This window comes from Delphinapterus leucas, chromosome 20, assembly GCF_059928025.1.
Source record: "Delphinapterus leucas isolate spDelLeu-1000000601 "Yukka" chromosome 20, BTC_Dleu_Yukka2, whole genome shotgun sequence".
Classification (NCBI taxonomy): domain Eukaryota; kingdom Metazoa; phylum Chordata; class Mammalia; order Artiodactyla; family Monodontidae; genus Delphinapterus; species Delphinapterus leucas.
In genome coordinates, this window is record NC_143148.1 from 6,793,702 (window position 1) to 6,820,041 (window position 26,340).

Consider the following 26,340-nt stretch of genomic DNA (forward strand, 5'->3'; position numbering starts at 1 on the left):
TCCAAGACAAGACTATGATCTTCTCATTGATAACTCGGGAAAGGGAAACGTGTTGGGGGAGGTCTGGGTTAGGACCCAGCAGCCAATTATCTTGGCAGGTGGGAGAGAGCGCTTCACTGCGGCACTGTGGGAGGAAAGCAGAAAAGGGTGGTAAAAATGCTTGTCCCACCACCACCCGCCCCTGCCCCCGGGCCTGTGCCCGCTGGATTCGCCTGACCAGCACGGGGAGCAGGCTTTCCCTCCATCACCTAGCTCGGCACCTGGTCAACCCAACTCCGTACAGCCCTGATTCCTATAGTTTTGAACCCCAAACTGGGACATTCTGATTACAGAGCAGCTGCTGGAGACCAGCCGTCACTGGAATCCTGAAGTAGGGATATTTCTGAATGGATTCAATAGTTGATAAGGGGGACGGCAGAACCCTAGGAATTATCAACAGGTCGGCCTGGCAGATCAGCGCCTCAGAATGACAGGCAGGAGGTGCTTGGAGTCATCCCTCTGGACGCTTTGCTAAGGGTCTGCAGCCCCTTCTGTCTACTGGGCTGTCGTCAGAGCCAGGGAGGGACTCTGGAAGCCCCTATGAACGTCAGTCGCCTCTGAGGGACTTGGTTAGCAGCCTCCCCGCGAGTCGTGGCTGGTGGATGCTTGCTGGACTGAAGCCCAAGGCGGAGGATGCAAGGAAGAGCATTCTGGGTAGAGGGAAAAGCATGTGCAAAGTCCCAGGAGCAGGAGAAGGCACAACCAGTTTGTCCAACCGCCAACTGCTCGGTGTGGCTGGAAAATGGGGGCGCTTGAGGCTGGAAAGGGGCTGGGGGTGGCAGAGGCAGGACCATGACCCCAGGATGAAGGGTTCCGGGGCTGCTGGAGAGCCCTGTGAGCAGGTCAACTGTGGATATGGGCCAGGCACCCTCTAGGGCCCGGAGGCGGAACCGGAGAGAGAGACTGGAGACCCTGAGGCCCGAGAGGAGGCTGGGGCAGAATTCAGGAAGGAGGACAGCTGAGGCTGGGGCTGTGGGGCAGAGAGGTGGGGACAGGAGGGGGACAGGGACAGGCTTTGGAGGGGGCTCATTTTTCGGGGCTCCCACAGCCCCCCGTCCTCTGCCACTACCCATGTTTCTTTCAGTGCTGTGCCACACACCTCCCCAGGCACACTGGAAGCCTTAGCGATCATTTGCTAAGTTCTTCTCGCCCTCATTCACCTCTTATTTGTCCCTCAGCTCCTTTGGAAAACCTCGGACACCTGCCCAGGCCGGGTCAGGCGCTCTCCCTCCCCCACCCCTACAACACCCTGAACTGCCTTCCCTCCCCCCCGTGTCACCCTGAAACATCCTGCTGGGGTCTGAATCGGCTTCCCAGTCATACTCGCAGAGGGCCCGGGTCTGCCTAGGCTCTGGTCTCAGCCCTGCTCAGCACTGGCCTCCCGTTAGCTTGGTAAAGCGAGTGGATGAGGGTCGGCAGGGGTGCACTGGGGGCCGCCCCACGCTCACTTCGGACTTCCAGCTTGCACTCGGCCAGGGCCTCCCCCAGCTCGTTGACGGCCAGACACGAGTAAGTCCCTGAGTCGAAGGAGGACGGGCGGCGGATGTTCAGCGTCAGGACCCCCAGGTAGTTGTTCATCAGGAACCTGGGATCTCCGCTGATTTCCATCTTGTTCTTCATCCAGACCACCTTGGGCTGTTGAGAGTGGAGAGGAAGCCATGTGACAGAGGGTACCCTGGGAGGTAGCAAAGTGGGCCTTGGGAGGCAGATTTGGGTTCTCCTTCTGGCTGTGCCACCTCCTAATTTTGACTGGCTGACCTTGGACGAGTCACTTCTCCTCTCTGACCCTCAGTCTCCTCTTCAGTAAGAGGAAGAGCCCACCCCTTGTGGTGGCCCATAGGGCCCTGCATGATTTGGCCCCATTACTCCTCTGCCCTCACTTCCCACCCCTTCCTTCCATCTGCTCCGCCCACACGGGCTGCCTCACTGTCCCTCAAACAGACCAGACAGGCTCCCACCTCAGGACCTTGGCACTGGCTCTTGCCTCTTCCAATACTGCTCTCCCCTCCTCTTTTCACCTAACCAGTGCCTGCCTATCTTTCAGGTCTCAGTTCCCCTGTCACTTCCCGGGTCCTAGACTGGAACAGGAATGCCCCCACTTTACACTCTCAAACTGCCTGCATTTCCCTAGCACACTCGCCACCCTTTATAATCTTATAGTCATTTGTGTGACTTCGGATGCATGGCGGTCTCCCCCAACATACGGGAACTCCTTGTTCAAATCACCAGCACATAGAAAGCCTCTGAAAACGTGTGTTGAATGAATGAATGAATGATGTAAATAAATGAAGCAAATGAATGAGCTGAATAAATGAATGGATTGGTAGGGAAATGAGCGGAATGAATGAATGGATGGAGTTAGTGAATAAAGCAGTAGGCAGCGGTGATGGCGGAGGTGAAGGAAAGAATCCACGGGATGCCTACAGCAGCTGACGCTAAAAATTGGCAAAATGTGTCAAAAGGGCCAGGCAGTCAATATTTTAGGCTTTTTGGGGCTCTGTGGTCTCTGGGTCATGGACCACACATAAACCATTAACGTGAAAGCAAGATAACAAAACAGAAAAAGAAAAAAACGTTTAAAAAATTATTTATCCCCTTGGGGTCCAGTGGTTTGGACTCGGCGCTTTCACTGCCAGGGCCCGGGTTCAATCCCTGGTCGGGGAACTAAGATCCCACAAGCCACGTGGCACACCCAAAAAAAAAAATATCTTAGAGAAACCGGTGGAGGCGGATTTGGCCCGAGGGCCGTAGTTTGCCAGCCGCTGGTCTAGGTGGGTCCTTGGAGTTCAAGGTTGCAAGTGTCCACATTCCCAGACAGTAGTCTGGAAACCAGACCGGGCAGGAAGATGCCAAGGAGCCCTGCAGGTTTAGACCCGCTCCGCCCCAAAGGTTTCTGTTTTTGAGGGAAGTCAGTGTAGTGAGCTGAGACTTGGGCTCTGGTTAGAGCAGAGAGACAGGAAGTGGGTTAAAAGTGAGCAAATCCCACGAGCAGAGAGAGAACTCAGGGAGGAAGAGCCCGTGTGGCGGGCAGGCAATGGGGCTTCACCTTGATGATGAATTCCCTACAGGGTTACACATTACACACACTACGCGCGCGCGCGCGCACACACACACACACACACACACACACACACACACACACACACGGCACCTTCGGGTAGCCTCTGACGGCGCAGTTGAGAGCTGCAGCGTAACCAGCCACGACCACCCGGTCAGGTAGAGGCGTCAGGAACTTGGGAGGCGTTCGGAAGTCATGCTCCTTGTACTCAGGCATTTTGAAGGTGACACCTGGGGGAGGGGTGATACACCTGTAAGGGGACTGGTCTTCACTGTCCCCGGACCACTTCTCCTCCAGCACCAGGTGCCATCAACTCTGAGTGCAGGGAGGGAGACTATATCTAAAATAGATAACCAACAAGGACCTACTGTAGAGCACAGGGAACTCTACTCAAGATTCTGTAATAACCTATATGGGAAAAGAATTTGAAAAAGAACGGATATATGTATATGTATAACTGAATTACTTTGCTGTACACCTGAAACTAACACAACATTGTAAATCAACTACACTCCAATTAAAAAAAAAAACAAAACAGAGAGGGGGGAACTGGGACTGGCCCCCTCGGAACGGTGGCAGTAGCCATACCTGTCTTGAGGATGCAGGCCGTGTTCTTGGAGACGCCAGGCGAGTCGCTGAGCCCACAGATGTTCTCGCTGTAAACTCGGAAATAGTATTCGTTGCCCATGATGAGGTCTGATACGGTGCAGGAGGTTTGCCGGTTGTGTTCGTAGACGTTGAACCACTCCTACGGCATGGGGGACGGGGAGGGGCCGGGAGAGTCAGGGACACGGACCCAAGCGGGCGCCTCGCTCATAAAACCCACCGTTCCCCAGCAGCTCTGTTCACAATGGCCGGAAGGTGGGAACAACCCAGGTGCCCATCAGTGGATGAATGGACAAGCAAAACATGGTCCATTCAAACCAGGGACTGGTAGGGGAATTCCCTGGCGGTCCAGTGGTTAGGACCCCACGCTTCCCCTGCAGGGGGCACAGGTTCAGTCCCTGGTAGGGGAACTAAGATCTGCAAGCCGCACTGCACAGCCAAAAACAAAAATCAAACAAAAAAATAGGGCCTAGGGGCTTCCCTGGTGGCGCAGTGGTTGAGAGTCCGCCTGCCGATGCAGGGGACACGGGTTCGTGCCCCGGTCCGGGGGGATCCCACATGCCACGCAGCGGCTGGGCCCGTGAGCCATGGCCGCTGAGCCTGCGCGTCTGGAGCCTGTGCTCCACAACGGGAGAGGCCACAACAGTGAGAGGCCCGCGTACCGCAAAAAAACAAACACACACAAAACAGGCCTAGTACTCAGCCATGAGAAGGACTGAAGCATGGATACCTGCTACAATGGGGATGAACCTGGAAAACACGGTGCTGAGTGAAACGAGCCAGACACAAAAGGGCCACAGAGTGTGTGACTGTGTCCATAAGAAATGTCCAGGAGGGGCCGATCCACGGGGACAGGAAGCAGATGGGGGGTTGCCAGGGACTGGGTGGGAGGGAAAGGGCAGTGGCTGCTTCACGGACAAGGGGTTTCCTTTGGAGGTGATGAAGATGTCTTGGAACTAAATAGACGGGGTGGTTGCACAACACAGGGAAGGGGTGAAATGCCACTTGACAACGGTTAATGCTACATTTGGCTAGAGGAATTTTACCTCAGTAAAAAAGAAAGCAAAAGAAAACGTATTAAAGAGTTCCCTGGTGGCCTAGGGATTAGGATTCCAGGCTTTCACTACTGCGCCCGGGTTCAATCCCTGGTCAGGGAAATGAGATCCCTCAAGCTGCCCGGCACCACCAAAAAAAAGAAAAAGAAAATCTGTTATGCACCAAATCTCAGCCAAAAGGCTTTCCTCCCTGTCCCGGCCCATTCTCCCAAATTTCCCGGTGCCTCAGTTTCCCCAGCTGGGAAATGGGAACAACACACCTGCTCTGACAATCTGGCCAGCTTTTCTCCCCCCAAGTCCACTCCACCCCAGGCCCCTCTAGTCTCTCACCATGGTTTTCTTGTCGGCTTTCTGGACAAAATACCCGGTGATCTCACTGTTGCCGTCATCCTTGGGGGGCTTCCACTCCACCAGCGCGTTGGTGCCCCACACCTCCTTCACCATCACGTTCTCCGGTGGCCCTGCCTTTTCTGGAAGATGGGGCGTGTGTTATAAGTCACCCCAAGCATCCCTAAACGTCCAGTGCCTCACCTCCTCTCCCCTGTCCATCCCCACACCCTCTGATCTCTCTTAGGTTTTTTCCCACTCCCATTTCCTCCCCTTCTGCCCCACTGCCACCTCACACCCTCCCCGGTTCCAGTCTCTCCACTTTCCCCTGTCCTGGGTCCTCCTCATCCCCTCCCATCTCCTCCCCTCCCCCCTCATCGCCGCCGCCTGCGGACCGCGCACCCACGACCCGGATGTGGATGGTGGCCGTGTCCTTCATGTTCTCGATCTGCACGCTGAGCTCGTACTCCCCGGAGTCTGAGCGGGCAGCCTCGCGCACGAAGAACACTGTGTCGAAGTCGCTGGTGTGCACGAGCACGTGGGAGGTGTCTATGGGCGCCCCGCCCTTCGTCCACGTCACCTGCGGCCTCGGCTTTCCCTGTGCGGGAAGGCGGGGAGGGCGGCGAGGTTAACCCGGGTCTCACCCGCAGAAGCTGACCCCTCACCCCTGCCCCACCCCCGACCCCAGCTCGACGCACCTGGAAGGGAATGACGAGGTTAATATGCTCCCCCACTTTGCGGATGTAAGTCTGGCGGAGGTGGCGGGGCAGCCGGATCTTGGGTTGCTCTGAGTGCACAAACCCAGGGAGGGGCTCAGCGCCGGGCAGAGGGACTCGACGGAGGGACAGACAGACCAGGGGCGATGAGGATGTCGGGGGAGGCCCTAATGATGACACCAACTTGGTCTTTAGGAGAGCAGAGTCGGGGGTCAGGAGTCCTCACCCACAATCTCCTGGATGGTGACCGGCTGGGCCAGGGTGGCCGGCTGGCTGCGCCCCGCGATGTTGACCCCAACGACGCGGAAGGTGATTCTGGCTCCTGTGGGGAGGTTCTTGACAGTGAAGCCACAGCGCTCCACCAGTTCCGTGTTAGCAGGGATCCACTCGTCAGCTAGGAGAGAGGAGCGAGGCTGGGGATCTTCCTTCAAGACCTCCCTAGGTGCCCCTCCGTTTGTGTCCTTTCAGCGCCTAGGGCCCCACCGCAGTGAATATGTGCAGCTGACATTTCTGGAGCATTTCTTATGACCAGGTTGGAGCTAATTAATGGTAGCGCATTAACTCCTGCCTCCATTCTGTGATCCCCATTTTAGAGATGAGGAAACTGAGGCTCAGAGAGGGTAAGGGGTTGGGGGTGGTAGTTACAGACAGCTCCTCGGATTTCCTGCTTGAAAATGGGTGCTTTTCCATCGTGGTTTTATTGCCATGGGTTGGTGAACCAGAGTGAGTCAGACCAACAATCAACAGGGTGAACTCTAACAAAAGTATAATAGGTTCTGAAAGACAGATTGGGGAGGGGTGGGCAAGGGTAGGAACTGGGTAAAGAGTGCTGGGAAGAGAAAAGGAAGAAACTGACCAGAGACCACCCTTCCATCACTTACATGCATCCCCAAATCCTGTCATCACTGTATCCCGTCAAAATGGAAACTGCTTTCGCCATTTTTAGACGAGGAAACGGAGGCTTAGAGGTTTGCCCAAGGTCACACAGTTACAAGGCGAAGGGACAGGATTGGAACCCACATCTGTCTGACTTAAAGCCTGGGATACAGTGTCAAAATGACCTTGTCTGTCTCCCCAGTGAGAGGACCATGTCGGAGATATCCCCAGAGCCGAGGCACTGGGCCTGGCATGGCGTCAGTGCTCCATACATGTTTGTTCCGTGGAGGACTGAGAGTGGGATGTGTGGAAATATGGATAGGAGGATGGACAGACAGATGGAGAAACAATGCATAATTAGACGGTTGGATGGTCATATAGGCAAACGGATGGATGGAAAGAAGAGAGGGAGGAAAGAAACATAGCGGTGAAGCGATAGATACATGGATGAAAACAATGTTACTGGATGGATGGATAGTTAAAATGATCCAAAAAATTTCCAGATGGATAGAGAGATGGTTGGATGGATGACTGGGTGGGCAACTGGAGAAAAAGAAGGAAAGAAGGGAGGGAGGGAGGGAGAAATAAGAGGTGAAAAAGAAGGAAGGAAAAGAAGGAAGGAAGGATACATGGATGGAAGGATGGATGGATGGATGGATGAAAGATTGGTTGGATGGGTAGATGAATGGATAACTAGATAAAACACAGGAGGAGCAACATAGGTAGTAGATAAATACTTGGATGGATGGATAAAAAGGTATCACTGTATGGAGGATGGGTGTAGGGGAGGGAGAGAGGGAGAGAGAGAGGACAAGCCGGTCACTGGGGGCCTGGCTTGACCCATCCCATCCCAGAGATTCAGGCAGGCACAGACAGAAGGGCAGTTCGCTATGGCAGAGATCTGTCCCTGCACTGCCCTATTTGCAGGCCTCTGGACCAGACACCCACCGGGACTCTATGTGTGCCACCGCCCCCCACCAGGCCAGACGGGGTAACTCACAGCCTTCCACGTGGTACTCCAGCAGGTACCCATCGATGCCACCTGCCCCAATCCTATCTGGGGGCCGCCACTTGAGGGTGGCGGTGGTGTCTGTCACATCCTCCACTGTCAGGTGCTGGGGTTCACTTGTGGGTGCTGTAAGAATCCAGGGAAAGGGGGGGTGGGGGTAAATGAGGGCTCAGGGGTCAGAGCTGGAGTCACTGGTCAGGAAAGGGATCAATATGGTGGGCCAAAGGTCAGGGAGCAAGGATGTGGCATCACGGGTCATTAAAACAAGATCTCAAGGAATCGTGAGGTCTCCAAGGGCAGGGGTAGGTGTCTGTGTGGTAGGTCAGAGGTCAATGCCATATTCGGGGGACAGCATGGAGTCTAGGATCATAGAGGTCGGTGGCTGTTGTACTGGGTCAGGAAGAGGTCAGGAGGATGCGTGGGGCTCGGGGGTCAATGTCTTGAGTTGTTGGATGAGAGGGGACAGACGTCAGCGGAGTCAAGGGAGTCAAGGCCAGGGTATAGGGTTAGAGATCAGTGACGGGCAGGCCATGGGTCAGAGGTGGACGGGGGCTCGGTGAGGGTGCAGAGAGGCATCACCAATAGGCATGAAGGGCTTGGTGTTGACGCTGGGCTGGGAGACCCCAATGGCGTTGACAGCGAAGACCCGCATCTCGTAGAGGATGCCCTCGATCATATTGGTGGACTCATAGGTGGTCTCCGTGAAGACCTCGAAGTTCAGCTTCATCCAGTGCTGAGAGCCCTTCTTCTTCCGCTCCAGGAGGTACCCTGGAGGCCCCCGCAAGCAGAGAGACGTGGGAAGTCATGGGGAGGCCTGGGGTCCCAGGTCAGCTGGGGCAGTCAAAGGCACATCAAAAGGTCACATGACTCTGAGAGGTCTGAGGCCGTGAATCTTGAGTTGATCTCAGGGTCACAGAGCAGTCAGAGGTTACCCGTCATGGGGTCAGGGATCAAGAAGGGCCACAGGTCATGAATCAGGGCGTAAGGAGTCACAGAAAATCCTAGGCTGTTAGCCAAAGTGAGGATTCCCAGGTTGCTGGGGAGTAAAGAATGATAGGGAAGGCAAAAGGGATTGTGAGATATTGAAGATGGAAAACCGAGTTTCCGAGGGTGGTCACTGAGGATGCTATAGGGACTCTTGGAGGTCAAGGAGAAGTCAGGGGACGGGGAGGTCAGAGGTCATGGGCACTGTGGCACACGGGCACTCACCGGTGACCATCTGTCCCCCGTCATACTTGGGTGGCTCCCAGACTAGGGTGGCCCAGTCTTCTCCAACCGATGTGACACGCACAGCCTCCGGGGGATCTGGGACATCTGGGGAAGGGGAGGCAGGATGGTCAGAGGACACCTCATGGCCTCGGGGAACCCCCCCTGGCTCAGCCCCCTTGCTCCCCTCTGCTCACCCACAACCCGCAAGAAGATGGAGGCCACGTCCTCGCCGACGGGGTTGGTGACCTTGATGGTGTAGCGGCCCTCATCAGCTCGCTCCGTGCTCTCAATCACGAAGCTGCTGGTGTCTGTCTGCTTCTCGATGTGGACCCTGCCCTCGGTGCCTGAGAACACCTGAACACAGCCCACCAGATGGCCTTTTTCCACCTCTCTCAAAACCCAGACCGGCCTCCACCCCTCCCCTGCCCAACAGTCTCCAATGGCTCCCCATGACCACAAAATACACAGGATGTGGACCCAGCACAAGTGGACCTGCTGGGTCTGCCCCCGGCCTCATCACCCCCCTGCCACTGCCCTCCTTGCCCTCCAAACACCACCCTTCATTAAAAACACCAGCCTGTCTCATCCCCAAGATTTTGCAAAGCTGATCCCCAGGGCATGCAATGCCCTGACCCACTTCTCTATCTGCTATACCGTTACCCATCCTTTAGAACCCACCCAGAAGTCGCCTCTTCTGGAAAGCACTCCTGGATGCCCTCAGCTGAAAGTGACAGCCCACTTTGACTGCTATGACAGAATCCACATAGCTTCTGGTACCTCCCTTTCTCTCAGCCCTGATCACCCTGAACTGTGACTGTTTGGGCACGTGTCTGCCTCTCTCCAAAAGTGAAGGCTCCAGGAAGGCAGGGGCTGCATCTGATTCATGGTTGTATCCTCAATGCCTATGCAAGAGCCTGACATACAGGAAACATCAGGGGGTGTTTGCTGAGTGAAGGAATGAATGAAGATTGAGTCAAGTCTATCCGTTTTACAGAAGAGGAAACTGAAGCCCAGAGGAGAGAAGAAAAATTGAACTGTTTCAGGGCCTGGAACATACAAGATGAAAATATTTGTTGGATGGATGGATGGATAAGTGGGTTGATTCATGGATAAATGGACAAATGGATTAATTACTGGACGAATTCATTAATCAATCAATGAACTGATGAATGGAAAGATGGTTAGATGGATGAACTAATGGATGGCTGGACTGATGGATGATTGATTAATGGGTTAATGGGTGGGTGGACGGGTGCATGGATGGATTGATTGATTGATTAATGGGTTAATGGGTGGGTGGACGGGCGGATGGATTGATTGATTGATTGATTAATGGGTTAATGGGTGGGTGGACGGGTGGATGGATTGATTGATTGATTGATTAATGGGTGGATGGACGGGTGGATGGATGGATGGATTGATTGATTAATGGGTTAATGGGTGGGTGGACGGGTGGATGGATTGATTGATTGATTGATTAATGGGTTAATGGGTGGATGGACGGGCGGATGGATGGATTGATTGATTGATTAATGGGTTAATGGGTGGATGGATTGATTGATTGATTGATTAATGGGTTAATGGGTGGATGGACGGGCGGATGGATGGATTGATTGATTGATTAATGGGTTAATGGGTGGATGGATTGATTGATTGATTGATTAATGGGTTAATGGGTGGATGGACAGGCGGATGGATGGATTGATTGATTGATTGATGGGTTAATGGGTGGGTGGACGGGCGGATGGATGAATGGTTGGAGCACTCATTCATGTGCTAGGCCAGAACCACGTGGTGAACAAACATAATCTCCAATCTTCAAAACAACCCTCTGAAGAAGGAATCAAATTCCTCATTTTACAGACAATGAAACTGAAGCTCAGAGAGGGAAACCAGCTTGCCTAAAGTCACCCAGCAGAGCTGAGAGGGAGAAGTCAGGGCACAGGGGAAGCTCCACATACCTCATCCTCCTTCATCCAGGTGGCGACAGGAGGGGGCTCCCCTGTGATGGACACGTCCAGCCTCAGCTTGTTTCCAGCCACGACCACAACTGTATTTTCTGAGGTCTTCCCCGAGAAGTCCAGGTGGATCTTTGGTGGCTCTGGTGGCAGAGGAGAGATTCTGGGGAACTTGGGAGTGGGCAGCTGTTCCCTCCCAATCCCCTCCAGAGGATCTCCTGAGAAGCTGGCTTCCAACAGCCACAGAGAACCAGCGGTCCAGGTCCCCTGCCCCTCTGCCCTCAGACCCAGGAGTCCAGGCCCCCAGCCTAAGGACCACAGCAGCCTCTGGTCCCTACCTTGCTTGGGGACGTACTCCACCGTGATTTCTGGAGGACAAAGAAGACTGATGGTTAGGTCTATGGGGCCCCTTATCCCCCCCTCACACCCCATCACCCTGGGACCTGAGGGGTTGGGAGGTGGATTCAGGCCCATGACTGTCCCTCCTCCCACAAGCACCTGCTGTCACCCCCAGCTACAGTTAGGGAAACTTAATCCTGAAGGGGGTTGGGGTCTGGGAGGGTGGATGCTATGGCACCCAGGGAGAGACAAGGAGGTATCCTCACCCAGGAATTTGAGTGTGGCCGAGAGGGACAGGGCATAGCCGTCGGGCACAAATGTGTAGTCTCCCTCATCCTCAGGGCGAACATCATCAATCGTCAATCTGTGGAACCTAAGGGGAGTGCGGGGGTGCAGGGCAAAGGTCAGGCCAGGTCGCCCTGGGGACCACCGCGGAGAAACACGTGCCACAATGCGATCCCCGTGCTCAATGCAATGCTAGTGCCTGGACCCAAATCTCGCTCTGCCCCTTACTAGCTGTGTGACCTTGGGCAAGTCACTTAACCTCTCTGTGCCTCCGTTTCTTCATCTATAAAATAGAGGTAATGTTCACAATCTACAAGGGGGTTGTTGTAAGGCATTTAGAAGACTCCCTGGCACCTGGTAAGTGCCCTGTAAAGCATTAAGATTAGTTCTCAGCATTATTGACACCATCAGCAGGCAGGGGCCTTACACAGAACCCAGAAAAAGTCTACGTCTGCCAAGAGCTATTATCAGGAAATCCACAGGGGCACGATGTTCTGCTGGCATCACAGTGGTTCTCGGCATTCTGCAGATTACCAGGTGTTTATCTCAGGTGTCCACGTGCCACGCTTTGAATTCCAGCCCCGTTTCCCTAGCTAGATGGCCTCCCCGCCAAAACTGACTGTTTGCAAATATAGTCACAAGTTTCCTGTCCTGTAACCGTGACCCTTGCAAGGAGACCTTGCCGCCTGTGGCCTCCTTTGCCCCATAGGATATAGTGGAAGTGACACTGGGACAGCGCCCAGCCCAGCCCTCAGAGGCCCTCTTCGCTTCTGCTCTCTCTCGGGACACCTGTGTTGGCCACGTGAATATGCCAGGACCAGCCTCCTGGGGAATGAGACGTCCCACGAACCAGAGTGGAGGCAGCCCAGTTGACCCAGATGAGGGCCTGAGGGAGCCCAGGAAGATGGCCATCCGAGATCAGCCAGCCTCCCACCAGCCCTGAGACTCACAATGAAATAAACCCTTGTGTTTTATTGTTGTCGTTTGTTTTGTTTTTTCGCAGTCCTGCATGGTTTGTGGGACCTTAGTTCCCCGACCGGGGATTGAACCCAGGCCATGGCAGTGGGAACAGAGTCCTAACCACTGGACCGCCAGGGAATTCCCTAAACCCTTGTTCTTTTAAACCACAAAGTCTGCAGACCACGTCCGCAGTCCACTCCGCACCTCCCGATGTGGGACATGGTGATCCTCTTGCTGGGCCGCACCTCGACCCCATTCTTGTACCACTTGCCCGTGACCTTCTCATCGGACACCTCACACTTGAACATGGCCTGTTCTGAGGCCTTCACCGTCACATCTGCGATGTCCTGCAGGACCTCCAGCTGTTTCTCTGGATGGGGAGGGAAGGAGATGGGGCCATCAAACTGTGGGCAGTCCACAAAGATTGGCGAACACCCATTATGGGCCAAGCAGTGTCCCAGGTTCTTGGGATTCTGGCCGTGAAACAATCTGTGGGCCTCGTGAGCTCACGTTCTAGTGGGGAGACAAACAGTGAATGGGAAACACATAAACCAATAACTAGAGGGAGCGATGAGGCCTGAGGGATGGCAGGGAGGCCGCAGAAGGCTCCCAGGTAGAGGGCACAACATGTGCAAAGGCCCTGCAGAGGAAAGCAGGCTTGTTGGTTTGGGAAACAGCCAGCAGGCTGGTGCGGAGGGAGCAAAGCAGACGTGGGAGACGGCACAGGCAGGACACATCCCGTGGGCCATGGAGAGCACTTTGCATTGACTCCGAGTGAGGTGGAAACTGCTGGAGGGTGTTGGGAACATGGCTGCGATCTGACTTACATTTTCTTTTTAATTTTTTAAATAAAACAATGCACTTGTATGGCTTAAAAATAAAATAAGAGGATGTAGATATAGAGCGGGAAATCTCTCACCCACCCACTTCCAATCGTACCGGTCTCGATCCCTTCTCCAAAGACACTATAGCCAGTTCACAGCCAGAAAAGCAAAGATGTACACACAGTTCATTCCCTTCTTTCTTTCTCTTCCTTCCTTCCTTTCTTTCTTTCCTTCTTTCCTTCCTTCCTCCCTCCCTCCTTCCCTTGCTTCCTCTCTTTCCCCTCCATACAAATAGTGGCATATTGGCTTCTTCACCTAATAATACATCTTGGAAACCCTTCCAAATCACTAACTAAAAATTGTCCTTTTTTATGGCTACAGAGGGAACTACCATCATTTATCTAGCCTATCAATGACTCGGGCTTTTTTTTTTTTTTTTTTTTACTTTTTATATTGAAAATATTACAGACTCACAGGAGTTTGTAAAAATAGCACATAGGAAAAAAAAAATAGCACATAGGAAAAAAAGGGGGGGGGAATAGCACATAGAGTCCCATGTACCCTTCACCCAGCTCCCCCCAATGGTGACATCTCTCGTAACTGTAGTCCACTATCCAAACCAGGAAACCGACATGGGTCCAGTCCTGTGAACTAGACCACAGAATGTGTTCGGTTTTCACCACCTGACATTTTACAAGGATCACTCTGGCTGGAGTCGGGGTTGAGGCACAAGTGTAGAGACAGAGAGAGCAGTGAAGAGGGAGGCTATTGCCACAGTCCAGGGTATGAGGGGGATGGAGACCTGGGCCAGGTGAGGGCAATGGAGGTGGAGAGAAGTGGTGAGATTCAGTATCCTTTGAAGGTGGAGCCACCGGGATTTGCTGGTGAATCAAATGTAGGGTATGAGGCAAAGAAGGAGTCAGGGACAGCTCCAAGATTTGGGGCTTGGGCAACTTCAAGTGGCGTGTTGAAGCATGCGCAATGCGGCTCCCTGCCCCACCGGGAGGCCCCCTACCTTCCACGATGAGCTCCGCCTCACACTGGCCGCCGTTGGTCATGACCTGGTAGTGACCACTATCGGCCAAGGTCGCTTCCGAGTAGATGAGGATGTGTCGCTTCCCATCCTTCTTGAAGCGGTACATGGACTTGAAGGAATCCTCCCGCGTCAGTTCCACGCCATCTTTCGTCCTGGGTGGAGGGGACAGGAAGCGGGGAAGTGAGGGGCCCGCTTAGGCTGGAGTCTGGATGTCAGAGGTGAGTGAGGGGCCAGACAGACAGTCCTGAGCAGGAATCAGGAGTCAGAAGGGAGATCACGAAAAGGAGGAGAGACAAAGGTTGACAGAGGTGTCTAGAATGGATGGATCACAGGTGGGGGTTGGGGAGAAAAAGAGGAAGAGGAGGTGACAGGCCACAGGTCTCAGTTGGAGGTCAGGAGACACAAAAAAAGGGTCATGGGGAGAGGTCAGAACATGGAGGAAGTTCGGGGTCACAGAGAGATGTCAAATATTGTGGCCTCAGTAAATGGTGCTTCCCTGCTTGGGCCAGTCCTCCCACTTCACTTCTACCTCCTCATCATTCGAACCTCATCTCAATCATCACCTCCTCCAGGAAGCTTTCCCTGACCTCCTGAGTCCTTTTCTCCTATTAAAAAGTGGTTATAGCATCAGTTACTGACCCTCTGCAATATCAATGTTTGTCAAAATAGAACTTTGATATTTATTTGTGTGATGGCTTTATTAATGCCTGTTTCTGTCTCCAACACACACACACACACTCCACCCCAGCAGTTTGCCAGATCATAAACTCCCCAAGGGCAGGTGCCATGTTAATATATATTCTCTCCATTTTCTCTCCAATACATGGAAGAGTGCCACCACACAACAGGTGCTCAATAAATACTTGTTGGATGGGGGAATAGATGTAAGAATGGACGAATGGATGGGTAGATGGGTGAGTGGGTGGACGGGTGGGTGGATGGATGGATGAATCAATGGGATGGATGGGGAGATGATGGTTGGATGGATTGGGGGCTGGGCAGATGGATGGATGGGTACATGAATGAATAGTCAAAGCATGGATAATTGGTTGAATGGGTGAAGAAATAACTTAAAGAATCAGAAATAGCAGGGATCAGGAAAAAGACCTGGAAGAGGATGGGATAGGGAGAGGTCAGAAGTTTCAGAAAGAGGTCATGGGTGAGGATCAGGATTTATAGAGAAAGGCTGAGGTCTCCTGGAAACTACCGGTTAAAGGTCTGAAATCTTCAAGAGAGGTCCTGGGGCTTCCCTGGTGGCTCAGTGGTTAAGAATCCGCCTGCCAATGCAGGTGACATGGGCTCGAGCCCTGGTCCTGGAAGATCCCACGTGCCGCGGAGCAACTAAGCCCGTGCACTACAACTACTGAGCCTGTGCCCCACAACTACTGAAGCCCGTGGGCCTAGAGCCCGTGTTCCGTGACAAGAGAAGCCAGGGCAGTGAGAAGCCCGCGCACTGCAAGGAAGAGTAGCCCCTGCTCGCCTCAACTAAAGAAAGCCCGCGCGCAGCAACGAAGACCCAATGCAGCCAAAAATAAATTAATAAAATTAAATTAAAAAAAAAAAAAAAAGAGAGAGGTCCTAAAGATCAAGACTGAGACAAAGACACTGTGGGCATCTGTATGGAGATCAGGGGTCAAGAGTCACTTACCACATGACTTGGGCACCCTCTTCTGACACTTCCACTGCCATTTCTACCCGGTCGCCCACAAACACCTGCTGGTCCTCGAGGGGTGTGACAATCAAGACTGGGGGTTCTGTGGGCCGCAGGGCGACAGGAGGTCAGTAGTTTCAGGATCCCCTCCAGAGCCCCACTCCCCAAGCTCACGCCCAAATCCCAGCCTCACCTCTGACGAAGACCTCAGTGAAACACTTCTCATCTTTGACGACGACCTCATAAGCAGCATCGTCCGCCAGTGTACACTTGTTGATGGTGAGAATTCGCTTCTTACCAACATTCTCAAACACGTGCCTGACGCAGAAGTCTCAGCTCAAGCCAGGGCATGGAGGAGATTCTGCATCCACCCATCTATCCTCAGGACAAGCCACTCCCTCTCAGAGCCAAATTGTGTGGGAGGAGATCGATGGTCCAATTTCTAGTATTTACGTAACCACAGCAGAAATACTAACCGTCCACCCATATCCGTCTTCTTCCATTTAGCAGGGACACACAGCGACCCACCTAGACAACTACATTTCCCAGCCTCCTTTGTGGCTGGGCGGGCCGCACCACTGAGCTTGGACCAACGGAATGTGAATGGATGTGATGGCATAACTGCAAGGTCATCTGTAATTTTGCGGTGCTTGTTCCAGCTTCCTGTCTGATAGACACAGATGTGCCCATGACCCGCTTCAATCATGCAGATGAGGGCAACACCACAAGGAATGGTGCAGCCAAAAAATATGGAACCTGCATCCAGCTCAATCCGCCAGAAATATCTTTCTCTCTAAATTAATATGTTCTGGGGACTCTGTTACAGCAACTTAACCTGTATCTTTTTTTTTGTTTTTTGTTTTTTTTTTTTGCGGTACGCGGGCCTCTCACTGCTGTGGCCCCTCCCGTTGCGGAGCACAGGCTCCGGACGCGCAGGCTCAGCGGCCATGGCTCACGGGCCCAGCCGCTCCGCGACATGTTGGGATCTTCCCGGACCGGGGCACGAACCCGTGTCCCCTGCATCGGCAGGCGGACTCTCAACCACTGCGCCACCAGGGAAGCCTAACCTGTAACTTAATTAACATAATTTTTATCTTATCCAAAATGCTCGTGATGAGAAATTTGGAAAACACAGCCAAGGGGAAAATAATAAAAATAGAACCCATCCATAATTGTATCATCAAGAGATAACAGCTACAAATATTTTGGCCTCTCTCTTTCCAATCTTTTTATATCTAATCTACAGGTAGATTAACATTTTGTGAAGCGGAGATGAGCACTGTGCTTCTGCACATGACACTAATCTGTTTTTTTCTTTTTTTACATCTTTATTGGAGTATAATTGCTTTACAATGGGGTGTTAGTTTCTGCTTCATAACAACATAACAATAATCTTGAACAGCTTCCCATGTTAGTATAAATTTTCGAATATCTTTTTTAGTGACCGCACAGCACCTTAACATGGAATTGTATGTTTTGGTTATTTGACTTTTTGCTACAGCAGCAAATGTTCCAGTGAACATCCTTGCAGCTAAGTATGCATAACCATGATCATGCTCTTAGGATAAATACCTAGGCTTGCACGATCTAAAGGTTTTGGGGGGACTTCCCTGGTGGTCCAGCGGGTAAGACTCTGCTCTCCCAGTGCAGGGGGCCTGGGTTCGATCCCTGGTCGGGGAACTAGATCCCGCATGCCGCAATCTAAGACCTGGCACAGCCAAAATAAAGAAATATTTTAAAAACAGATAAAGGCTTTTGAATACACTGCCCTTTTGGAGATTTGCCAATTTACATTCCCACCAATAACATGTGGACCTATTTCTCTATGTCTTCTCCAGCACTAGGTTTTATCATTTTTTTTGGGGGGGGCGCTGCACCCCGGCATGAGGCATACAGGGATCTCAGTTCCACAACCAGGGATCGAACCCGCACCCCCTGCAGTGGATGCGCTGCGTCTTAACCACTGGACTGCCAGGGGAGTCCAGATTTTATCATTTTGTAAAGTTTTTGCCCATTTGGAGAGCAGAAAGACCGTTGGTGGGGCTTTTGTTTGTTTGTTTGTTAATATTTATTTTATTTATTTATTTGGCTGCACCGGGTCTTAGCTGTGGCATGCGGGATCTTAGTTCCCTGACCGGGGATCGAACCCGGGCCTCCTGCATTGGAAGTGCAGAGTCTTAACCACTGGGCCACCAGGGAAGTCCCAAGACCGTTGTTTTGACTTGTGTTATTATTATTGGTGGTGGTGGTTGTGTTTGCAAGGTTGAATATGTACTTAGTGAATTAGCTACTTGGGTTTCTTCTAACTGAATTCCTGTTCTTCATCGCCTTTGTCTGTTTTTCTACCGAGGTATTTGCACTTTTCATATGGATGAGGGAGTGCCCTTTCTGGGTTAAGAGTGGCCAGCCTTATTTCTGGACTCTCTCTCTGGGACTTGGATACCCCCCAACCCGGGGACTGCCCCTCTCACATACTTGCTACTTGGTTTGATTTCTTGGCCGTTCTTGAACCACTTGAGGGGAAGGTCTGGGTTGCTAATCTCTACCACCAACTTGATCTTGTTGCCTCTGTCCACTTGGTAGGCTGGATCCAGCTTCTTCGTGAAGGCTGGAGATTGAGGGATGCAAGAGGGATGGAGCTGAGAGGTTCTCACTGTCCTGAGCTGTCAAGTCTCCCTCCCCAGACCACCAAGGTCAGAGAGCCTCCTGTGAACTTGGAGGCCCCTGAGAACTGGCATCTCTATTACTCCTCAGATTAGGACCTCCAAAAGATAAGTCCAGGGTCCAAACATCAGATACCTACGGTGCTGGAGTCCCTATGGGCAGGGCCCGTCTCCCCTCAGACCAGCACTGACCTGCACTCTTCTTGACCTCGACCTTGGCCTTCTTGAGTCGCTTCAGCATGCCCCGGAGGTCAGTGATGCCATACTGGAAGGCAATCCTCTCATACTCGCTCTTCTTTGCCCCTTTCAGGAGCTCCCAAATCTCAGGCGGGATGCCTAGATCATCGTCATCTTTCTTCTTTTTCTTCTCCTCCTCAACCACCTGCCTGAAGGTGGAGAGAACAGGCCGGGGCCACCAGGGAGTGAGGAGGTGAGGGTCTCCCTCTGCCTCCTCCACTCACTTGCTGTGTCACTTTCTCTCTCTGGGTCTGTTATTCCTTATCCTGTCCCACCTGAACCATTGCCCCAGCCTCCTCCCTGGCCTCCTGACCTCATCTCATCTCTTCACCTCCAGTCGGTTCCCCACTTGGCCCCAGAGGGCTATTTCTGACCCCCACATCAGATGCCACCCCTTCCCTGCTCAAAACTCCTCCATAGCTCCCCATTGCCCCCAGGAAGAAACCCCAGCCACTCAGCCTCGAAACCACAACCTCGCCCTCTGTCCCATCACACTCCCACAACTATCCAAACCACCCTACTTGCCTTTTCCTGAGCACTCTGGGCTCGCTCCTGCATCCCAGCCTTTGCACAACGTCTTTCCCTGCCTGGATGACCCATCTCCACCTGCTCTTCAATCCTACAAATGCTAGTACCGAAGTTCCCTCCTCCATGAGGCACCCCCTGTCCTGCCAGCATCTCAGTTGCCCTCACTCTTGAGCTCTCACAAGGCCCTCGTGGGACCTTCTCTCTGACCACACTAAACAGTCGTGGTCTGTGTCTGCGTCTGCTGGATCAGACCCATCTTCCCAAGGCAATGAGCGACTCAGTGTCAGGGAACCAGTCAAACTTCTCCCTGTCCCCTGATCAGGGCCTGGTAGACGGGAGGCCTCAGAAGATGTCTGATGAGTGAGAGAGAGTGAATCTCTGGAAAGAAGGAAGGAAGGGGAGGGAACAAAAGGAGGATAGATGAGTGGGTGAATTTGGGGGACATATGAATATCTGGATTGATGTACAGAGCATTAGGTGGGGAACTGGTAAATGGGTGGAGGGGTCCATGGATGGCTAAGTTGATGGATGAATGGGTCAATGGATGGGTAGGTTGGTAGGGGATGGGTGGCATTAAGACAGGTGGATGGGTTGATGGAGGATGGCTGGGTAAGTGGGTGGATTGATGAGTTGGTGGCAGACGGCTGGGTGAGCAGTTGGGTGAATATGTTGATGGAAGATGCCTGGGAAGATGGTTGGCTGGGTAAAGACAAACAGATGAATCTATTAGTAAATGGAGTTTCTGGGGATTTGGTTATGGAGATAGTTGAGTGAGTAGAAGGATGGATCCGTGGACCAGCAGATAATGAATAACTGAGTGACTGGACAAGCATCATGTAGAATAATACGAAATTGCCAATATTCAATCATTTTTTACCTACAGAACAGCAACTTCATATAGATGAGTCGTCTAACAGAGAGCTCTCTGGGAGGATGGGTGTGCCGTTGGAGAGGTGAACAATTGACAGAGGGAAGCCTGGCTAGATGGGTAGGTGGATGAGTAGATGGGTGGGATGCTGGACTCAGTTGAAAGAGAGATACAGGTGCAGATGGGAATGTGGATGCACGGTAGACAGATGGCTGGTGGAAACGTGGATAGATGGGTGCCTCGAGAGATGGGGAAGTGGATGATGCAGTAGGTGGGTGAAGGTTGAATGAATGGGTGGCTGAGTGTAATGGCTGATGCACGGATGGACAAGTGGGAAGAGGCGGGTAGATGAATGGATATGTGGGCAGATGGATGGACGGTGGGCAGGTAGGTGGATGCGTAGATTCGTAGATGGATAAATAGGTAGCTGGTTGCCTGAATAGATGAGTGGGCAGACTGATGAGTGGGTGGGTTGGTTGGTAGATGGATAAATAGCTGGCTGGCTGGCTGGGTGAGTGGACAGCCTGGTGGGTGGGTGAATGGACAAGTGGATGGATGGATGGTCGGTTGGGTGAACAGGTGGATGAGTAGGTGAATTGGAGCCTGAGTGGACAGGAAAGTGGATGTGAGGACGATGGGTTAAAGGGTGGGTAGGTAGGAGAATTGATGGGCAGATTGTTGGTTGGGTGGGGCTGTGGGTAGGGGTGTGGGTGAATGGGTGGATGGGTGAATGGACAGGTGGCTGGGTGGGCAAGGAATGGGTAGATGGAGGGGAGGCAGAGTCCCGGGATGGCAGTGGCGAAGCAACGGGGGGCAGGGGGGCCTCACCCACCATCCTTCTCCTCCTTGAGGCCCCATCTCCCCTTTCTGTGCCAGGCGGGGCGGACTCACCTCTTCTGCAACAGGCTGCTGAAATCCAGCTCACCTTTGCCTTCCGGCATCTTTTCACCCCTGTGGCCATTGAGAGGGAGTGTGAACCCCATGGAGGTCCCGACCCTCAGACTCACCCTGGGTCCCCACTCCTTGCCCTCCCTGATCCTCCCCTTCTCCCACAGCTGCCCCTCCCAAGGAACACCCTCCCATGGTCCTTGGCACCAGGACATACTCCTGCCCCTCCCCAGGGTCCAGGGTCACTTACGAACGCTTGAAGCTTTCTAGACTCTGCCCAGCGGAGTCCTGATTGGGCGCTGGGGAGAGGCAATGGGGGAAGGGAAGGTGAGCTTGGAGGCAAGGCCTGACCTAAGACCAAGAGTGCCCACCCCGGGCCTGCACAACCTCCCCCAGACCCCTTTTCCTCCATCTCTTGGGCCAGCACACCCTCTCACTTGGGCCTGGACACCCTCTGCTTGTAGACGCATTTCCCTGGCTGCCATGCACCACCCTCTCTCAGCGGCCTGTATCCCCCTCACACCAGGGCCGGCTGGCCCTTCTCCCCGGGGCTGGGCAGCCTCATTCCCTGTGCCCTCCATGTTTAAGTCCCCACACATCCTGGGCTGCAGATGCCCCAAAACCTGTACACTCTCAGAGTTCCATACACATGCTCCCAAATCTGTGTAGCCTCCCATCAATCCTGTATACCCTCACCCTAAACCTGTCCACCCTTAGACTCCCCTGAAATAAACAGTAGACAATAAAATGGAAATTATACTTTAAAAAAACAAAAAACAAAAAAACCCTGGGACACCCTCACTTCCCGAGCCCTTACTGCCACTTTCTCAAGCTTGTGCACTGTGACCCTGGAATCTACATAACTCACCTCCTAAGTTCCACATGAACACCCCCAAACCCGGAACCTTTTCACCCCCAAATCTACACCTCCTCACCCTCTAAGCCGGTAGATTGTCTACCCTATTTTGAACAACCTGACCCCTGCCTCTGTGCTCCATCTTCCGAAGACCTGTGCCCGCCTTGTCCCCACATCAGTATACTCTCCCCACACCTGGCTGACAGATCCATCCCCCCAACCAGACCCAAGACCCCTGGCCCCCACCCCCGCCAGCGTACCCTCCACATCAATTTTGAAGGTACAGCTGTCACAGATGTCCTTGGCTTTGACCTCGAGGCGGTAATCCCCGCGGTCACCCAGTACCACCTTCCTGATGTGCAGCTCCAAGGTGTATACCTGGGGGCCAGGCCAGGGGTATGGGTGCACATGTCCGACCCCCAGTGCCACCCCACCTCCCCCAGAGCCCACCTCACAACTCTGAGTGCCCCCAGGAAGGGCCAGCTGTCTCTTCCCATGCCTGGACAATCTTGGCCTCTGGGGGCCTGCGTCCCTGACCCTGAGAGCTCTCTGGGCACGCACACGCCGTGCCCAGGTGCACCCTGCCCCGGCCCAAACATTCTTCCCTCCTGCCCGGCACAACCCCTACCAAGCAGCTCCACACGATCTCCAGCCCTGGCCCACAAGCCCTCGAGTCCCCACAGGGTCCTCACATTGCTGGCAGAGTCGTGGGACACCTTGAAGGAGAATCGGGCCCCACTCTTGCTGTCCAGCTCCAGCCACTTCCCCTTGAACCACTTGATGGCTGGTTTGTCCGGCAGCTCTTTCCCGTTCAACTTGGCCAAGATCACGGCATCCTTTCCTGGGTGGGGGTGGAGGGGTGGGAGGGAATGGCCAGGCAGGAGTCATAAGACTCTACGGAGAAGCCTGAGAAGCCTGGGAAGCCGGGAGACCCCAGCCCCGCCTCCCTCAGACCCAGGAGCCCAGCCCCCACCCGATCCTCCCCGAACCACCCCTCACCAGTCTCCACCGACACAGAGTCTGGCTTCTTCAGGAAAATGCCGGCGGGCTCCTCAGCGGTGGGAGACTGGTCCTCAGGTGGGGCTTCTGCTCAGGAGACAGGATTAGGGGGTCTAAGGCCGGCCAGGGAGGGGACGGCAGGCCACTTTGGGGGCGGGGTTGAGAGTGCATGAGGGACCCTCTGCTCAGCAGTCAAAGACCTTGGGGCACAGTGGCTTCTCCTGACCTGGGAGAGATCACCCTTCATCCAGGTAGCTGCGTGACCAGGTTCCCCGCCCCTTTGGGCCTCAGTTTCCCCATCTGTGAACCGGATGGTCTTAAATGGGGCTTTCGGGTAGGAGAGGATAGACTGGGGCATTCAGAGCTGGGCAGGACTCGGTGATGAATGAGCCAGTTGCTGTGGGCTTGAAGGCCAGGCTGAGGGGCTAGGCTCTGTCCTGGAGGCACTGGAGAGCCAGGGAAGGCTGTGAGCAGGGGAGGGCGGTCAGCACTGGAGCTGTGGGGAGGGTGGGCTAAAGGAGAGAGAGCGGGAAGGTGCAGAGGGGCCAGCGGAAGCTGGGGGATAAGGTGCCAGCTTCTGCCCGGCCCTCTGGAACACCATCTCACCTTTGGGGGACTCTGCAAGAGCCTCTTGAGGCAGGGCTTCCTTGGGAGCCGGTTTGGTGGCATCTTTGTCTGCGGGGGCATTTTTGGCCGCTGTGAGGCAGGAGATATTCACAGTTGAGCACGTGCTCAGCGTTCTCCTCTTCCAGAACCCAGGAGTGCAGGTCCCTGGGCCCCTCCTCCTTCGGAATCTGGAGTCCAGCAGTCCAGGTGTAAATTTATCTCTAATCCCAGAGTCTGTGAGATCCGGTTTCTCCTTGCCCCAGGCAGGCCATGCCCCAGCCACCCAGGCCACCAGGCTCTGACCTTTTAGGTCTTGGAGGTATAATTAGCTCTTCCCCTGGGCTGGAAACTGGATACGCGTGCTGACCACAGCATCTTTCACCCGTCCTGCCTGCTGGCACCTGGTCCGCTGGGGCCCCAGCTGCAGCGAGGGGCTGGACCACCATCCCTCAGCCTGGTTGGTTTGGTGCCAGCGGACTGGACACCCCGGGAGGAGGGGTCCTCCCTGGGGCCTTGTGTCTCCTCTGTTCACTGCCTCATAGAGAGAAAGCCCCAACCCCATATAAAGAAATGCCTCCAGTCCCATTCAAAGAAGGGCCCCCAAACTGCACATAAAGAAAGGCTCTCCAGCCTCTATATGGAGAATGTCCCCTAATTCCTACACGGGGAAGCCCCAATTCCCATTGAAATGAGGTCCCCTCAACCTTGTACAGAGAAGTCTCTCCTCACCACACAGACAGGAACCTCTAATATCTAGGCACATGAGGACCTCATTCCCCTGCAGCGAAAGACCCCAATCCTCACTCAGAGAAGTGACCCTGGTCCCTTCCCAGAAGACCCCATCCCCAAATGTAGAGGACCCCAAACGCCCTGCAAAGACTCCGCAGTCTACAACCACAGGACTCCCATCCTCAACGAGAAAAAGGGACACAAATTCATAATCAGAGACTCTCCATCTGCACCCAGAGATAAACCCCCAACTCCCTACAGAGAAAGGAACCCCTACCACCCCACAGGGAAGGGGAAACCCCCTCCCACCTAACACAAGTATGGGACCCTCCTATCCCACACAAGGAAGGGAGCTCCTCCCCACACAGAGAAGGCACCCCATTCTCCCAACCCTATGGAGGGAGAAGCCCCCAGTCCCCATTCAGAAAACAGAATCGCGTCTCCACACAGGGAGGGAGTCCCCAAATCCACCTGGTTTTTCCTCAGGCATGTCGGCGGACCCGCTCCCTCTCCTCTGACCGCAGCTGTGTCCCGATGGATCTTAAGGAGGACAGGTGGGCCCCCGGGGGAGCCCTTTAAGGAGTCCAGAGACTCCCAGGAGGCCCTGGGAGGCATCAGACGCGCCTCCCCACCCTCCCCTGCAGCCCCACATTCCGCCTGTGTGTTCGAAAGGGCGAGAAATAACAGCTGGACAAGGAGAGATGGCTGAATGCCAGGTCCCCAGGGAGGAGGGGCTGGGGTTCCGACACCTGGGTCCGAGGGAGGACGTGCCGGAGGCGGGTGACTCCCGGGTCTGAGGAAAGGGGGCCTGAGGGCCTGGACTCCTGGGTCCAGGTGCAGAAGGGACCTGGAGTCCAGATTTTTGGGTCCCAGAGAAAGAAGGATGAGGGCCTGGACTCTTGGGTCCTAGGCGGAGGGACAGTAAAGGACTGGGGTCTGAAGTGGGTGAGGGCTCTGAGCCAGAACTCCGGCATGGGGGTTGAGGATGGTGGGGAAGACAGGGTCTAGAAAGCCATTCTTAGTATCTGCAAGTCAGGAGTTTTCGGGAAACCAGAGCCGGGAGGGAGGGTCCGGTTTCCCAGGGTAGGCAGGATGGCCGCGGGGAAGGCGGGGGGAGGTCTCTGTGCCCGCAGGGAGGGCACTGAGTGTCGGGGACTCCGGAGTCCCACCCCCGGGCGTGGGCATACATGATGGCTTGGGGCCCCGGCCACCTGGGACCCCGGATTGGCCGCGGCCCCTCGTGGGACCGCGCCCTGCGGGCTCCCCGCGATGGTTCCCGGAGCGGGCGCGGCGGGCACCGGAGGCGGGGGAGGGGGCGGGTGCCCCAGCGGGGGCGGGTGGGGAGAACGGGAAGGCCCTGGAGGGCTGCCCAGACATTGGCGCCCTTCCCGGCAGGGGTGCCTGTGGCTTCCGAATGGGGGTAGTGGTGGCCGGACGCGGGGGTGGGGGGAGGTGAAGGAGATGAGGGGATTGCGGGAGGAGAGGGTCTCCAGGACACCAGGTGTTTCGGAGAGGAGGGCGAGGTGGGTGTGGCTTGGAGTTAAGGCGGAGGGCGGGCGGGGAAGTAACGCCGGCTGGATGACCCGGTGTTATTGAAGACAAGTCCCTCACCGTTTTCTTCCGGCCCATCGCCAACCCCCACCCCCCCCAACCCCACACTCACACCATTCTTTTCCAAAACCCCCTAAGAGCTGGAAAATTCCCCGCCTCCACCGAGCGCGGAGCCAACCCGAAGGCAGCCCCCTTGTGACGTCATGGGTTTCCAGGCAGACTGCTGCGCGGCTCCTGCGGGCCCAGCAGGTTGGTGGAGCGCCTGGAGAGCTGGGAGCCTCGCTCGCTACCCGCTACCCGCGGGCCGTATCCAGCGAGAGGGGGACAGAGATCCGGAGGAGGGCAAAAACTGAATCGAACCACCAGTGCCTGCATCTCAAGCTCTGACCGCGGCCTTCAAGGCTCGGCCTGGTTTGGCTCTAACTGCCTCTTGCATCTCCTCTCTTATCTCCCCCCTCGCTGTCCCA

The 26,340-nt window shown here is 54.4% G+C and overlaps 1 protein-coding gene and 1 non-coding gene across 2 annotated transcripts; both read right to left on the reverse strand.

The window, feature by feature from the left end:
- MYBPC2 (myosin binding protein C2) lies at positions 1–24,812 on the reverse strand. The gene is made up of 28 exons (XM_030761417.2): positions 24,794–24,812; positions 23,594–23,905; positions 22,988–23,074; positions 22,681–22,829; positions 22,249–22,366; positions 21,383–21,431; positions 21,136–21,195; positions 18,804–18,997; positions 18,424–18,556; positions 16,142–16,266; positions 15,946–16,051; positions 14,277–14,449; positions 12,642–12,807; positions 11,459–11,565; positions 11,192–11,221; positions 10,857–10,996; positions 9,090–9,249; positions 8,896–9,000; positions 8,266–8,454; positions 7,678–7,812; positions 6,028–6,195; positions 5,784–5,872; positions 5,488–5,683; positions 5,089–5,228; positions 3,686–3,845; positions 3,191–3,327; positions 1,488–1,674; positions 1–124 (listed from the first exon to the last, which is right to left on the reverse strand). The coding sequence occupies exons 1-28, from the start codon at positions 24,810–24,812 to the stop codon at positions 114–116; spliced, it is 3,645 nt and encodes a 1,214-aa protein (XP_030617277.1). The 3' UTR covers positions 1–113.
- TRNAG-UCC (transfer RNA glycine (anticodon UCC)) lies at positions 18,075–18,147 on the reverse strand. Its single transcript has one exon. It is a non-coding gene; the product is annotated as a tRNA-Gly (tRNA).
- Positions 24,813–26,340: the final 1,528 nt, after the last annotated feature.

Excerpts from the sequence above, each read along its gene's own strand:
- MYBPC2 (XM_030761417.2), bottom strand. Across the intron at positions 14,450-15,945 it reads GAGGGTGCCCAAGTCATGTG|GACGAAAGATGGCGTGGAAC; the intron begins GTAAGTGACTCT and ends CCCTCCACCCAG. Across the intron at positions 6,196-7,677 it reads GGAGTACCACGTGGAAGGCT|CTGACGAGTGGATCCCTGCT; the intron begins GTGAGTTACCCC and ends CCTCTCTCCTAG.